General features: G+C 40.6%; 1 protein-coding gene across 1 annotated transcript in view; it reads left to right on the forward strand.

Annotated features, from left to right (window-relative positions):
- The window catches only part of MINDY2 (MINDY lysine 48 deubiquitinase 2), an 81,075-nt gene that overhangs the window by 21,599 nt on the left and 42,864 nt on the right, over positions 1–16,612 (forward strand). The window contains 1 exon segment of the mRNA XM_010374254.2: positions 9,640–9,704. Coding sequence (XP_010372556.1) covers positions 9,640–9,704 — 65 coding nt within the window.

A 16,612-nucleotide genomic window follows, 5' to 3' on the forward strand; every position in this document is an offset into this window, starting at 1 on the left:
AACCCTCACACCTAGCCAGTAGAAATGTAAAATAATACAGCCACTTTGAAAAGCAGTTTGGCAATTCTTTAAAAAGTTAAAGAGAATTACCGTATGACCATGAAACATCATTCCAAGTATTTACCCAACAGAAGTGAAAACATATGTCCATACAACTTGTATAAAAATATTCGGGCTAGGTACTGTGGCTTACGCCTGTAATCCCAGCATTTTGGGAGACCAAGGCGGGTAGATCACAATGTCAAGAGTTTGAGACCAGCCTGGCCAATGTGGTAAAACCCCATCTCTACTAAGAACATAAAAATTAGCCAGGCGTGGTGGCACGTGCCTGTAATTCCAGCTACTCAGGAGGCCGAGGCAGAAGAATCGCTTGAACCCAGGAGGTGGACGTTGCAGTGATCTGAGATCGTGCCATTGCAGTCCAGCCTGGGCAACAGAGCAAGACTCTGTCTCAGGGAAAAAAAATATATATGTATATATATGTTTAAAGCAGCATTATTCATAGTGGTCAAAAAATGGAAACAACCGAAATGTCTATCACCTGATGAGCAGATAAACAAATGTAAATTTGTACAATGGAATATTATTCAGCCATAAAAAGGTATGAAATATGAATACATGCTATAACATGGATGAAACCTAAAACATTTAAGTGAAAGAGGCAAAGTCACAAAAGAGCGTATGATTCCATTTATATGAAACATTAGCCAGGCTGGTGGTGCATGCCTATGGTCCCAGCTACTTGGGAGTCTGAGAGGCTGAGGTGGGATGATCACTTGAACCCAAGAGTTTGAGACTGCAATGAGCTATGACCATACCACTGCATTCCAGCCTGGGTGAGAGAGCAAGAACCTTATCTCTAAAAAATGAAAATTAAAAAAAACTCGAATAGGCAAATTTATAGAGACAGAAAGTAGGTTAGTGGTTGCTTAGGGTTGGGGAAGAGATGGGGTGAAATGGGGGTTGACTGCTAATGGGTACAGGGTTTCTTTTACGGAGGACCAAAATGGAACTGCACGGTGGCTCACACCTGTAATCCCAGCACTTTGGGTGGTTGAGGTGGGTGGTTCACTTGAGCTCAGGAGTTCAACACCAGCCTGGGCAACATGGCGAAACCCCGCCTCTACTAAAAATACAAAGAATTAGCCGGGTGTGGTGGCGCATGCCTGTAGTCCCAGCTACTTGTGAGGCTGAGACAGAAGAATCGCTTGAACCCAGCAGTCAGAGGTGTCAGTGAGCAGAGATAACACCACTGCACTCCAGCCTGGGCGACAGTGAGACTCTGTCTCAATCAATCAGTCAATGAATAATAAAATTAGATCATGATGATAGTTTCATAATCCTGTGAATATACTACAAAAAATAATTGAATTGTACATTTTAAGTGGGTAGGTTGTATGGGATATAGATTATACCTCAAAGCCATTTTATAAAAGAGAAAACTAGAGAAAAGGAGCTGCAGAAAGTACTTTATACAAATAGAAAAATTAGCCTTAGATAGTTCATCCATGGTAATAGGAGGAAAGACAGAACGTATTACAAATAGGTGCAGGTAAGTGGTTGGATGTGGTTGTAGCTAGTCTCTTGAGTGCTTCTATTTTCTCAATGAAATAGGAAACAAAGTCATCAGTTGGGAGTGAGGATGAGGGAGGAGTTGTTGAAAGTAAGAGGGAAGGTGTAAAATAAATGCCTAGAGAAATGGGAGAGTGAATGGATTAGAGAGCTGTGGTATGATTTTGAGGTGTTACCTTTGAGGTTAGTGAAACCAGCCAGGATGGTGTTATGTTTTCTCAGTGACGTTCAGCTGCACGAGTCCAGGTCTGAATAATGAGAGGCCAGGATTTAACCAGAGCTGAATTTTTGCCTGATGAGTGTGTTGACGAAATAATCTAGGGTATGTTGCTCTATATGTTGCCAGTGGTGGGGCCAGGATTGTGCGGTGGGGGAGGAGGGGAGTAATCTAAGGTATGAAGGTGTGTATAGAGAGTGATTATAATCATGGGCCATAGAATTTAAGCTGCATAAAGAGGAAATGATGTAAGTGTGTTGAAGGAAAATGTAATGAGATTAATGGATTGTAAGTCTTGATTCCTGATAGAGCTGAGGAATTTTTGGTAATAATGAAACTGTATTACCATGGGAAATGAGTTTCTGAGATAAAGTAGAATAAAAGGTTGTTTTTCTGGGTGTGTGTGTGTGTGTGTTTTAAGAATAAAATATTTTCGTTGGAGAAGAGGTCAAGGAACAGAGAGGCAGGGTATTGGAAGAGACATCCCCATGCTTATTGAAATTACCAAAAATTATGGGATTTGTGTTGGAGAAAGGAGCTAAGAATAAAGGGTATTGGCCTGAAGGTCAGTAGGTAACTGCAACAAGGTGGGTAGATAATGGGTAGAATTATCTAAGTTTTAAAACTGAGGAGTTTAGGGAGGAAGTGGGGAGAGAATAACCTCAAAGGTAACACCCCCAAAATCATACCGCAGCTCTCTAATCCATTCACTCTCCCATTTCTCTAGGCAATTATTTTATACCTTCCCTCTTACTTTCAACAAGTGGGTTCCTATTCCACTTTGAGGCTCACTGGTAAAAGAAGTATGAGAGAGAACAGAACTATCACTTAAGAGAACTGCATTGTCATCAAGACAGAGCCAGATACTCAGATAGTAAGGTGAAGGGAACATTCAGAGAAGTTGAATGCCTAGGGAATTTGCTAATGGCAGACTATGAGTTCCAGAGAACACTGAAATTTGACATAAGAATTTAGAAGTCATCAGTATAAAAATGGTATTTAAATCTGGGGAAGTTGATAAGATAATAGAGAAAAGAAGAGGGTCCAGGATTCTCCCTTGAAGTTTCCCAGCGTGTAGAGATTAGGTGGAGCAGTGTTTCAACTTTCTTTTCATTATTGCCATTCTGAGGAGCCTTTATAGACACTTTTGTCCTAATGGCTCACTTCAGGACATTTTCATGCTGTAGATATATTGTATGTGTTTTTTTGTTTTTTTCTTTTTGTTTTGTTTTTCTTGATACAGAGTCTCACTCTGTTGCCCGGGCTGGAGTGCAGTGGCCAGATCTCAGCTCATTGCAAGCTCCACCTCCCGGTTCATGCCATTCTCCTGCCTCAGCCTCTCGAGTAGTTGTGACTACAGGCATCTGCCAACAGGCCCAGCTAATTTTTTGTATTTTTAGTAGAGACGGGGTTTCACCATGTTAGCCAGGATGGTCTCCATCTCCTGACCTCGTGATCTGCCCACCTCGGCCTCCCAAAGTGCTGGCATTACAGGCTTGAGCCATTTTGTGTGGGTCTATTGTATGGGTTTTTTTTGTACTGTGGCCCTTTGAAGGCTATAAACCATATACTATCTAAGTTTTTTTTTTTTTTTTCCACCCTCCTTCCTGCACCAAGAACCAGTTTTTGCTCCTTTAGGTGCAACATCACCTCTGCTCAAATGAATGAAGTAGAGGACAGAGAAATAGTGAAGAAGTAGCTGGTAGTAAGATAGGAGAAAAGCCAGGAGAGAGTGGTAGAATGAAGCCCACAGAAGGTGAAGATTGTTAGAAGAAAAGAGAAAGGGTATTGAATACTGGAGAATACTCCCATTATGACTTGGCAGTGTGAAGGTTATTGTGATCTTCATCAAACCGTGTCACTGCAGTGATGAGATGGAAATGGAGTGGTGAGTTGAAGAGTGTCTGGGAGGTAAGGAAGTGGAGCCTCAAGGGCAGAAAACTTTTGAGAAGTTTGGGTACAAATGGGTATGGGAAGTGGGTAAGGAGTAGAAAAGGCTTAAAGGAGAACATGTGACTTGTATTGCGCTTTGAAGGATAGTTAGAATCTATGCTGTTGTAAAGAATAGGAAAGGTTGAGGGCTAGGTGGAAACTATCTTAAGCTCAAGCTAGAGGTGGAAATATGTAAGGCATATTGAAGGAACAGTGTATGAGTCTAATTTGACTATACTTGGTAAATCTGCATGTTATATAGTTAGAGAAATAGAGATTGGACTAAGTAGATTGTGGCAAGAGAGTCTTTTGAGCCAGGCAGGAAGTTTGAATTTACTGTAATAGGATGCTTAATCTATTTTAGTTTCCTAAATGGGATAATAAAAAGTTAAATGTAGTTTTATTTTGTTTTGTTTTTTGAAACTGGTTCTCTGTTGCCCAAACTGGAGTGCAGTGGCATGATCTTGCTCACTGCAACCTCTGCCTCCCAGGTTCAAGCAATTCTCCTGCCTCAGCCTCACGAGTAGCTGGGATTACGGGTGCCCGCCAGCATGCCTGGCTAATTTTTGTATTTTTAGTAGAGATGGGGTTTCCCGGTGTTGGCTGGGGTCATCTTGAATTCCTGGCTTCAAGTGATCCACCTGCCTTGGCCTCCCAAAGTGCTGGGATTATAGGCATTAGCCACCGCACCTGGCCATTTTATATAACTATATATAATTTAAGTAATGAGTTACATATATTTCTGGCCCTGTTTCCTATCCAGCTCTTCCATATCCATCCACTCTCCACCGTACTTTCCTTGTTCTCAGATGGAATTGTATAAGGCAGATTGAGTCAAATTGGACTAATTTATTATTCTTTGTTAGGTCATTACCATATATCACCCAAACCTGCACTGAAGAATATAGTAGCCGGTAGGTACATGCGGCTATCGAGTACTTGAAATGTGGCCAGTATGAATTGAGATGTTCTGTAAATGTAAAATATACACCGAATTTCAAAGACTTGGTTAAAAAAGAGTATCAGTAATTTTAAAATATTGATTGTTGAAATTTTCATATACTAGGTTAAATAAAATATGTTACTAAGATTAATTTTGGCCAGGTGTGATGGTTCATGCCTTTCATCCCAGCACTTCAGGAGACTGAGGCAGGTAGATCACTTGAGCTCAGGAGTTCAAGACCAGCCTGGGCAACATGGCAAAACCCTGTCTTTACAAAGAATTTAAAAATTAGCCATGTGTAATAATGCTTACCTGTAGTCCCTGCTACTCAGGAGGTTGAGGCAGGAGGATCACTTGAGCCTGGAAGTTCAAGGCTGCAGTGAGCCATGTTTGTGCCACTGTACTCCAGCCTGGGTGACAAAGTGAGACCCTATCTCAGAAAAAAAAAAAAAAAAAAAAAACACTAATTTTACCTATTTATTTTGACCTTTATTAATGTGGCTACTAGAAAATTTAAAATTACATTTGAGCTCAAATTTGTGGCTTGCATTATATTTCGATTGGACAGTGTTAAACTGTGCTGCCACTCCATAGCTCTTACCTTCATTTTGGCTCTACTTTCTGTGCTATCACAAGTTGATGCCATTTACCTAACCTCTTCCCTGCTCATTATCACTAGCACTCTGCTTGACTTTGTCTGCGTACCTTCTGAGACAAAATGAGCTCTTTTGCTGTGAGTTCTGCAAATGAAGAAATACAGTTGTGGTGGCAGAGAACCGATGAGCAGAGCCATAAGTGCAGAAGTACTAATAGTACAAAGGATGAGATTGGTGCAAAAATAAAGCCATCACAAAATTGTAATGCCTCTGTTTTACAGATGAGGAAACCAATGTTTAGAGGGGTTAATGTGCTGTCTCCATCTGGGCACCTTCTATGATTTAAAGAATGCGGAAAAGCTCATATACTCAAAAATATATCCCTCTTACCCCTCTATCATCCCAAAGTATTTTTGGTGTTTGAAATTTCCTCTACTTGTGTTTTCTTTCTTTTCTTTTCTTTTCTTTTCTTTTCTTTTCTTTTCTTTTTTTCCTGAGACTGAGTCTTGCGCTTTGGCCCAGGCTGGAGTACAATGATGCGATCTTGGCTCACTACAACCTCCGCCTCCCAGGCTCAAGCAGTTCTCCTGCCTCAGCCACCTAAGCAGCTGGGATTACAGACGCCCGCCACCACACCCAGCTAATTTTTGCATTTTTTTTTTTTTTTTTTAGTAGAGATGGGGTTTCACCATGTTGGCCAGGTTGGTCTTGAACTGCTGACCTTGTAATCCACCCACCTTGCCCTCTCAAAGTGCTGGGACTACAGGCGTAAGTCACACACCCAGCCCTTTTCTTGCCTTTTTTAATCCAGCAAAATTTTTTTCTTTTTTTTGAGATGGAATTTCACTCTTGTCCCCCAGGCTAGAGTGCAATGGCCCAATCTTGGCTCGCTGCAACCTCCGCCTGCCGGGTTCAAGCGATTATCTCGCCTCAGCCTCCCAAGTAGCTGGAATTACAAGCACCTGCCACCACACCCAGCTAATTTTTGTATTTTTAGTAGAGATGGGGTTTCATCATCTTGGCCAGGCTGGTTTCAAACTCCTGACCTCAGGTGATCCGCCTGCCTTAGCCTCCCAAAGTGCTGGGATTACAGGCATGAGCCACTGCGCCCAGCAATCCAGTAAATATTTACTGAGTATGTACTGTAAGCTAGTTATTTGGAGGTGTCAACATGTCGTTAATGTGGCTGCGTAAGTGTACTCTAACCACGGAAATGTCAGCATGGTATTTTTCTTGGAAAGAGTAATAAAAGAAATAGTTAACATCTTGGTATGTTAAAATTTATCTAACTCTTAGCCAGCAAAGCCCTGAGGAAGCAGAACATAGGACAGATAATAAGGAAAAAGAAAAATTAGTGGGGAAATAGCTAGACCTGGTGTAGCTAAAGAGGTTTGGGAATCACTGGTGAGAGGACTTAGCTATTAGTGACAGTGTAAAAGTAATATTTTAATAGGGTATGGGGGAGAAGTGAACAAGAACGGTGTAGGCAAATAAATTCTGAAGGCTCTGCCTCACCAAAAATAAACTTTACTCAGGGCCAATCGTGCCAGAACAAATTGTTTACTTTTCTAAGCTATTTAGATGTTCTCCTGTTGAGATTACTCCATTTCTCTGGAGAAAAAAGATGTTTTTTAGTTAAAAAGCAAACACTAGTAGAGGGATTGTAAGGGAAACTATTAATTGCTTTCCTAATGCCTAGCTGAAGTACCCCAAGGAAATGGGAATTTTGATTGGCAAAGGTTAGAAGAGAAGTGGTGAATTTCAATCTGGAAATTTCTGTTTCTAGAATATGAGAGCAGCGCCAGACATGGACATGGCTTTTTGGAGGGCTTTGGCATAGAGAAAGAAACATTATACCCAGGAAGTGTTAGGAAGCGTAATAAAGTAAGGTGGGGAAGAGATGGAGGGAGAAGGCAGGAAATGAGCAGGAATATGAAACTCAACATGAACTGGAATGTATATTGTGACTTCAGCCATCTGAAATTGTTAGTATGAAGATAAGACTGGCATAGTATAAAGTAAGGAAAATAGTAGAGATGGTGGCATTTTCTGACTTTAAAAAAATTATTTTATCTTTTGAATATAAATATGCTATAAAGACAGGTCAATGTTGAAGCATTTTAATTTCTCCCAGAGTTGCCTGTATTACCTTTTTTCCAAATGTTCACCTGGTATAAGCTAGTAAACTTATGCTAAACCCTCTCTTCCACTTTTTTGGCCTAAAGTAGCTATCAAATTTAGGTTTCTTGTTTTCTGTTTATCTAGAATATCCCATTAGTAGCAAGGTTATATTAATTCTTTCCTTGAAATTTTTTCTGTTTCTATATACTGATACTTCACAACCTGATTTACCTGCAAACTGTATCATTCTTTGTTCTCTAAATTAGCCTACATATCAGTGTGCTTTTCCTAAAGCATCAATTTCATCCTTCACTCCTCTACTTAATATAGTATAAAGATCCGTGTGATCTTTTACAGCCAGCCAAACTTATCAGCATATTATTTAGGATTTTCTAAAATCTGTTCAAGTTGACTCATTCAACCGTGTTTGCCACTACTGTGCAATATAAATCTTTTGTATTAAATCTTCTTATAAGTTGTCCATGTGACATGATCTTTCTTATATGTATTTTCTCCATTCATTCTTCCTCTCAAAAGATGCTTTTTCTTTCATTGCCTTTCCAAGTTTTGCTCATTTTTCTGCATCCAGTTTAGCTTTATTTATTTATTTATTTTATACGATTAGCCAGATGTGGTGGTGCATGCCTGTAGTCCCCGCTACTCAGGTAGCTGAGGTGAGAGGATCACCTGAGCCTAGGGAGGTTAAGGTTGCAGCAAGTTGTGATCACGCCACTGCACTCCAGCCTGGGCAACAGAGTAAGACTCCGTCTCAAAAAAAAAAAAAAAAAAAGTCTTCGAAAATGTGCAGTCTCAGTTACATCACTAAGTCTAGATCTCACAAAAAATCAGTTAACTAGTTGTCTGGAAGGGTAGAGACAGATTAACCAGTTGACAAGATTTTTAAAAAATAAAATTTGTTTTTGTTTTTGAGACAGAGTCTGGCTCCATCACCCAGGCTGGAGTACAGTGGTACAATCTTGGCTCACTGCAACCTCCACTTCCCAGGTTCAAGCAATTCTCCTGCCTCAGCCTCCTGAGTAGTTGGGACTACAGGTGCACACCACCACGCCTGGCTAATTTTTGTATTTTTAGTAGAAACAGGGTTTCACCATATTGGCCAGGCTGGTCTTGAACTCCTAACCTCAAGTGATCCACCCTCCTTGGCCTCCCAAAGCACTGGGATTAGAGGCATGAGCCACCATGCCCAGCCCAGTTTAGCTTTTACAGTTCAATAAGAAAAGATAGGCCAGGCACAGTGGCTCATGTCTGTGATCCCAACACTTTGGGAGGCTGCAACATGGCAAAACCCCATCTCTTAAAAAAGAAAAAAAAAGAAAAAAGAAAATTATATAGGTAGATAATTCAAAGGAAAAAAGTATGTACATACAGTTAATACATAATTTGAAAGATAATACATAGATTTAAAAGTATTAAAATTATGATCCATATTTTTAGAAGGTTCTACATATATTAAAAAGTTGCCACATACACCAAAAGGTTATACATATATTTAAAAGGTGATACCAAATAAACACTCATATATAAAAATACCATCTTTTTAAATGCAAAAAAAAAAAATTTTTTTTGAGGCAGAGTCTCACTCTGTTGCCCAGGCTGGAACACAGTGGCATGATCTCAGCTCACTGCATCCTCTGCCTCCCAGGTTCAAGCGATTCTCCTGCCTCAGCTTCCCAAGTAGCTGGGATTACAGGTGCCCGCCACCATGCCCGGCTAATTTTTGTATTTTTAGTAGAGTTGGGGTTTCACCATGTTGGCCAGGCTGAACTCCTGACCTCAGGTGATCCACCCACCTCGGCCTCCCAAAGTGCTGGGATTACAGGCCTGCGCCACCCAACCCGGCCAGATGCCAAAATTTTTTTTTTTACTTCTTAGGGTTGCAAACATTTAGAAGACTGATAATACCCATTGTTAGTGAGGTAATCAGAAATAGTTATATTGTTGACAGCAATGAAATTTGGTACAACCTTTGGGACCTTTATACATAGTAACGTGGAATGCTGCTGAAATATATTATAAAATGGAAGTAAAAAGTTCAAAAGCACTATAATATATACATTGAAAAAATATTTGAGGTGATAGGAAAAGTTAACATTGATTTTCTCTGGGTAGGATTGGTGAGTCAACTTTATATGTCAGCTCTAACTACAGTGTTTTAACATTTATAATTAAGATCTATTACTTTTGTAATCAGAAAAAAAAGTTTTTAAAAGGCAATTTTACAATTCTTTTTTTTACAGGAGATTACATGCTTGATGCAAAGCCAAAAGAAATTTCAGAAATTCAACGTTTAAATTATGAACAGGTAATAAACACAATTCTTGTAAAAGTATATAATTTTAAAGTTTAAATATATACATTGGTCTCTATTAGTAGCTGGCAGCATTTTTCTGTAAAGGATTAGATAGTAAACACTTTAGACTTTGCAGGCCACATGTGGTCAGTCTGTATTACATATTCTTTGTTTTCCTTTTTTGTACCTCTTTAAAAATATGAAATCCATTTTTAGCTCACAGCCAGATTTGTTCCTTTTTTTCTCATTTTTTTTTCCTTTTTCTTCTCATTTTTTTTCTCAGTATTTTTCCCTTTTTTTCTCATTCCATGACAGATCAAACCTAGTGTTTTTCTTGAAAAATTGACTTCCAGGTGAATTTGTCATTGATGTATCTTTCCTAGTTTTATTTATATTTTATAATAAGTTATGTTCAGGAGAAAGTTGAACAAATGATGTATATGGTATGTCATTAGGACAAGTTTTGCTATTTGATAGTTTCAGTATCCACATTTCTTGGCATGTTCTTTAGAGATCCTGTTCTGCAATGTAGGAGGTATCACTAGGCTCAAAATTATTGGTGCTGGAAAAAAGCAAGCGGAGCTTCATTTTCGTCAGTATTCTTCCTTTACTTGGCAAAGGCAAGAAGGAATTGGCTTCTTAGAGTGGAAGGAAGTATTAGCCAGGGAAGAAAGAGACATCGTTGGAATCTTCACATTTACTTTCAGAGCAACCTTTTTAACATACTTTCACCAGTATCAAATTTGCAAATAGAAAGCATAACTCATTTCAGTCTTGCAAAATTTCTTGAATTTAGTGTTCAGATAATCTAGTCCTAATAGAATTTGAAAAATCAACAAGTTGGCTGGGCGTGGTGGCTCACACCTGTAATCCCAGCACTTTGGGAGGCCGAGGCGGGCAGTTCACAAGGTCAGAAAATGGAGACCATGCTTGCCAACATGGTGAAACCCCATCTCTGCTAAAAATACAAAAAAAATTAGCTGGGCAGGGTGGTACGCGCCTGTAGTCCTAGCTACTCGTGAGGCTGAGGCCGCAGAATCACTTGAACCCAGGAGGAGGAAGTTGCAGTGAGCTGGAATCCCGCCACTATACTCTAGCCTGGTGACAGTGCGAGACTCTGTCTCATAAAAAAAAGAAAGAAGAAGAATCAACAATTTACGTTGCCTCATATCATAAGATACGAAATCTAGGCCAGATGTGGTGGCTCATGGCTGTAATCCCAGCACTTTGGGAGGCCAGGGTGGGTGGGTCACTCTCAAGTGTTCGAGACCAGCTGTCCAACATGGCAAAACCCCATCTCTACTAAAAATACAAAAATTGGCTGAGCGTAACGGCACGTACCCGTAGTCCCAGCTACTCAGGAGGTTGAGGCATGAGAATTGCTTGAACCAGGGAGGCAGCGGTTGCAGTGAGCCGAGATTGCGTCACTGCACTCCATCCTGGGCGGCAGAGGGAGATTCTGCCTCAAAAAATAATAATAAGAGGCCGGGCGCGGTGGCTCACGCCTGTAATCCCAGCACTTTGGGAGGCCGAGGCAGGCGGATCTCAAGGTCAGGAGATCGAGACCATCCTGGCTAACATGGTAAAACTCCATCTCTACTAAAAAAAAATACAAAAAATTAGCCGGGCATGGTGGCGGGCGCCTGTAGTCCTAGCTACTGGGGAGCCTGAGGCAGGAGAATGGCGTGAACCCAGGAGGCAGAGCTTGCAGTGAGCCGAGATCACACCACTGCACTCCAGCCTGGGCGACAGAGCGAGACTCCTTTTCAAAAAAAAAAAAAAAAAAAAAGGAGAAGGAGAAGAAAGGAAATCTACAGCTAAAGCCAAATTTGTATTCTAAGTCATTTAAATTTTATCAGGGAAATTTGTACCTTAAAACAGTGATATTTAAACATTTTTAGCAATAGAAACCTCTTTTCAAATGAAATCTTATCCACCTTCCAGTATATAAAACCAGTACATGATAAGTATAAAGTGATAAAGTTCAATTTATATCATGTATTTATGAAATTTATATCATTTCTTACTGAAATCATGAAGCTGTTTTGATTAAAAAGTTAAAATTAGGGACTGTGGATGATAGTTGCAGTCTGATATCAACCTCCAGATTCATCTTACTTTTGTTGCCTAGTCCTGAGAAAATCTTGATTGAAATGAGAAAATCTTAGTTTTCGTGTTTGCAGGCACCAGGCATGGTGGCTCATGCCTGTAATCCCAGCACTTTGGGAGGCCAAGGCAGGCGGATCGCTTGAGCCCAAGGGTGAGACTAGCCTGGGCAACATGGCAAAACCCTGTCTCTACAAAAAGTACAAAACATTGGCTGGACGTTGTGGCACACGCCCATAGTCCCAGCTACTTGGGAGGCTGAGGTCAGAGGATCGCTTGAGCCCGGGAGGCAGAGGTTGCTGTGAGCCAAGATCACGCCACTACATTCCAGCCTGGACAACAGAGTGAGACCCTGTTACAAAAAAAAAGAAAGAAAGAAAGAAAAGAAAACTGTTTGCAGCCAGTCACAGTGGTTCGCAGCTGTAATTCCAGGTACTCAGGAGACTAAGGCAGGAGGATTTCTTGAGCCTAAGAGTTCAAGACCAATCTGGGTGTGATATAGGAAGACTGCATCTCAAAAAGTTAAGAAAGAAAAAAAATAAAAATGCTTACAAATGTTATCAACATTTGGTTTAAGTCCATCTCGCAGTCTTAGAATACATTCCCATTACACTGATCAGGATTCTTTTTATTCTTTTTTTTTTTTTTTTTTTCGAGGCGGAGTCTCGCTCTGTCGCCCGGCTGGAGTGCAGTGGCCGGATCTCAGCTCACTGCAAGCTCCGCCTCCCGGGTTTACGCCATTCTCCTGCCTCAGCCTCCCGAGGAGGTGGGACTACAGGCGCCCGCCACCTCGCCCGGCTAGTTTTTGTGTTTTTTTTAGTAGAGACGGGGTTTCACAGTGTTAGCCAGGATGGTCTCAATCTCCTGACCTCGTGATCCGCCCGTCTCCTGACCTCGTGATCCGCCCGTCTCGGCCTCCCAAAATGCTGGGATTACAGGCTTGAGCCACCACGCCCGGCCTGATCAGGATTCTTAAAGAGAGATTGGAAGTATTGGCTCAAAGTTGAAATAAAGGATATCTAACAACTGCTTGCATTTCTCATAAACATATTAGGAAAAGTACCCTGCTTTTAAAATAAACACTGAAACTCTGAGGTGTTATTATTACATTACCGTTAGTTTTGAAAATAGTGTATGTCAAGCTTATATGGCTGGGCTCAGTCTAAGCTAATGTGTAATGTTCCACAAGTGTGATGTAATAGTGTTCTTTTTTGTATAATTTTACATGAGCAGACGTCTTCAAATCTAATTTTAGAAAGACCAACATAGAGCTGCGATATTCCCAATTAAAACTCTTTACCAGAAGTTGTAATGTAAGCAAAGAGCCTATTTTTTCCAGTTTTGTCCAATAATATACTGACAGTACAAGAAAACATGATGTGTGTGTGTTCATAACAAATTTTTAAAGAGTGCAAATATATTCTTAAAATATATTTTGTATTTAAATTTAAAATATTTGACCATGTTAAAAGTTCCTTTGAAAAGAGTTCTAAGAAACAGTTTTAACCACTGCCTTAAAGTTTCCAGTAGTACTTTCTTCTTGTAAGGCAAGCAACCATAGCTCACATTTATATTTTATAATATTAAGTATAATTTGGAATTAGGAACAAAGTGGCAAAATACTTACCCAAGAGTTTAAAACCCTTTTAAAATAAGTTTGTTTAGTTTATCAGTTGTTGTTTTTTATTAAGACAGAGTCTCGGCAGGGCACAGGGGCACACGCCTGTAATCCCAGCACTTTGGGAGGCTGAGGCAGGGGGATCACAAGGTCTGGAGATCGAGACCATCCTGGCTAACATGGTGAAACCTCATCTTTACTAAAAATACAAAAAGTTAGCTGGGCGTGGTGGCATGCGCCTGTGGTCCCAGCTGCTTGAAAAGCTGAGACAGAAGAAATCCTTGAACCCAGGAGGTGGAGGTTGCAGTGAGTCAAGATCACGCCACTGCACTCCAGCCAAGGCAACAGAGTGAAACTCCATCTCAAAAAAACAAAGACAGTCTCCCTCTGTTGTACAGGCTGGAGTGCAGTGGCACGATCTCAGCTCAGTACAACTTCTGCCTTTAAGGTTCAAGGGATTCTCATGCCTCAGCCTCCCAATTAGCTGGGGTTACAGACATGTGCCACCACTCCTGGCTAATTTTTTTATTTTTAGTAGAGATGGCATTTCACCATGTTGGCGTGACTGGTCTCAAACTCCTGGCCTCAAGTGATCTGCCTGCCTGGGATTGCAGGAGTGAGCCACCGTGCCAGCCTTTTTTTTTTTTGAGGCAGGGTCTCTCACTCTGTCACATGGTCTGGATTGCTGTGGTGCTGTCGTGGCTCACTGCAGCCTCAAACTCCTGGGCTCAAGTGATCTGTTCACCTCAGCCTCCCAAAGTGCTGGGATTACAGGCATGAGCCACTGTGACTGGCCTCTTTTATCAGTTTTAGTAATCTTTATGAAAATATCAAATGGTGTTAACTCAGTTGTTTTAATACTAAATAAGGGGGAATAATTGTAGCAAATATATGAAGGAATAAGCCTGAACCCAGAGCCATTAGAAATCATATTGCCCCTGAAGGAAGTTGGGTGGTTGACAACCAAGAATTTACAAAAATAGAGGAAAATCTGGTGATTGTAAAACTATAATTCTTAGATTGCTATTGTTAGTATTTTTTCAGATTCATCATTGCTGTAGATTTAAGAAAAGTTCTAAAACACTTAAGGGAAAAAATGTAAGCTGATTGTTTTTAAGGGTTCAATTTTTGGGAAGGTGGAGAAAATATATTGTTTGGGGGAAACATACATAGTAGGAAGAGATGAAACTGACAAAGGTAAAAGACTGCAGTATAACAATGTTATCCTATTATAAATGCATCGTTCATGAATTTAAAACATTTGAATGATTCCTGTTTACAGTCTGTACAGTCTGTTAGAATGGAATTTTATGAATTATTTCATAAAACAGAACTTCGTTTTTGTAACCTAAATTTGTCTTTTTCAAATTTGAAAGAGAATCCCTAGTTTTAATATAAGAAGATTTCCTTCATTTTCACCCTTTTTATTATCAAACCCCTTTATAGACTGTCATCTACTGTTCATATTCTGTGTCTTTAGTATCTTGTACAGTGTCTGATTAGCAGTAGGGATTCAGTAAAAGTGTTAAATTTTATGTGTTGGTTTTTCTTTATTCTTTCAAGTGTACTTTCTATACATATGTCCATATTTAATGTGTTAACATACTTAGAAAAGCATTTAAAAATAGTCTTTATTCCAGAAGTATATGACTACATTTATTGAGAAAACTGATGTGAACAGAATGACTCCTTAATTTGACAAACAAGTCTTTGTGATCCAGCCTCTGCCTGTCTCTTAGACTTTATCTCCTACAACTTTTCACTTTTGTTTTGTCCCAGCCACACTGGGCCCCATGCTATTCCACGGACACAGTAATAAACTTGTTTTTGCACTGGTGTCTACTTTGTCTGGAATGCTCTTTGCCCAGAGCTTCCTAAGAGTCAGTGCTCACTGTGGTCTCTATTCTAGTGTCATTTTCAAAGAGGCCTGCCTCCCTCACCTCCCTCTCCTTCTTTCCTCTCCCATTTACATTCCCCATTCCCCTCCCTCCCTCCCCTCCTCTCTCTCTCCCTCCCTCCCTTCCTTCCATCCTTCCTTCCTTTTCAGTGCATTCACTGTAAAATTGAGTATGGAAAGTACTGAGAATTTCTATACTGTTCCTCCTAACCCCACACACACAGCTTCCCCCACTATCAACATCCTGCACCAGAGTGGTTCATTTATTATTGATAAACCTGCAATGACACATCATTATCACCAAGAGTCTATAATTTACTCTTTCTTGGTTTTGTATATTCTATGGATTTTGAAAAATGTGTAATGATGCGTATCAATCATTACAGTATCATACAGAATAGTCTCACTGTCCTAAAAATTCTCTGTACTCTGCCTATTCAATCCTCCCTTCCCTTAATCCTTGGCAACCACCGATCTTTTTTACTGTCTCTATAGTCTTGCCCTTTCCAGAATGTCATTTGAAATTACACAGTATGTAGCCTTTTCAGATTAGCTTGTTTTCTTTACTAATATGCATTTAAGTTTCCTCTGTGTCTTTTCATGGCTTGATAGCACATTTCTGTTTTTTTTAATTGTGTTAGAAACCACACAATATAAAATATATTCTTTTTTTTTTTTTTTTTTTTTGAGATGGAGTCTCGCTCTGTCACCCAGGCTGGAGTGCAGTGGCCGGATCTCAGCTCACTGCAAGCTCCGCCTCCCGGGTTTACGCCATTCTCCTGCCTCAGCCTCCCGAGTAGCTGGGACTACAGGCGCCGGCCACCTCACCCGGCTAGTTTTTTGTGTTTTTTAGTAGAGACGGGGTTTCACAGTGTTAGCCAGGATGGTCTGGATCTCCTGACCTCGTGATCCGCCCGTCTCGGCCTCCCAAAGTGCTGGGATTACAGGCTTGAGCCACCGCGCCCGGCCATAAAATATATTCTTTTTTTTTTTTTTTTCTTTTTTTTGAGGCGGAGTCTTGCTCTGTCGCCCAGGCTGGAGGTGCAGTGGCGCAATCTCGGCTCACTGCACGCTCCGCCTGCCGGGTTCACACCATTCTCCTGCCTCAGCCTCCTAAGTAGCTGGGACTACAGTTGCCTGCTACCATGTGCAGCTACTTTTTTGTATTTTTAGTAGAGATGGGGTTTCACCGTGTTAGCCAAGATGGTCTCGATCTCCTGACCTCGTGATCCACCCGCCTCAGCCTCCCAAAGTGCTGGGATTACAGGTGTGAGCCACCACACCCAGCCACTTTTTCAT

The sequence above is a fragment of the Rhinopithecus roxellana genome, chromosome 5, assembly GCF_007565055.1.
Source record: "Rhinopithecus roxellana isolate Shanxi Qingling chromosome 5, ASM756505v1, whole genome shotgun sequence".
Lineage (NCBI taxonomy): Eukaryota > Metazoa > Chordata > Mammalia > Primates > Cercopithecidae > Rhinopithecus > Rhinopithecus roxellana.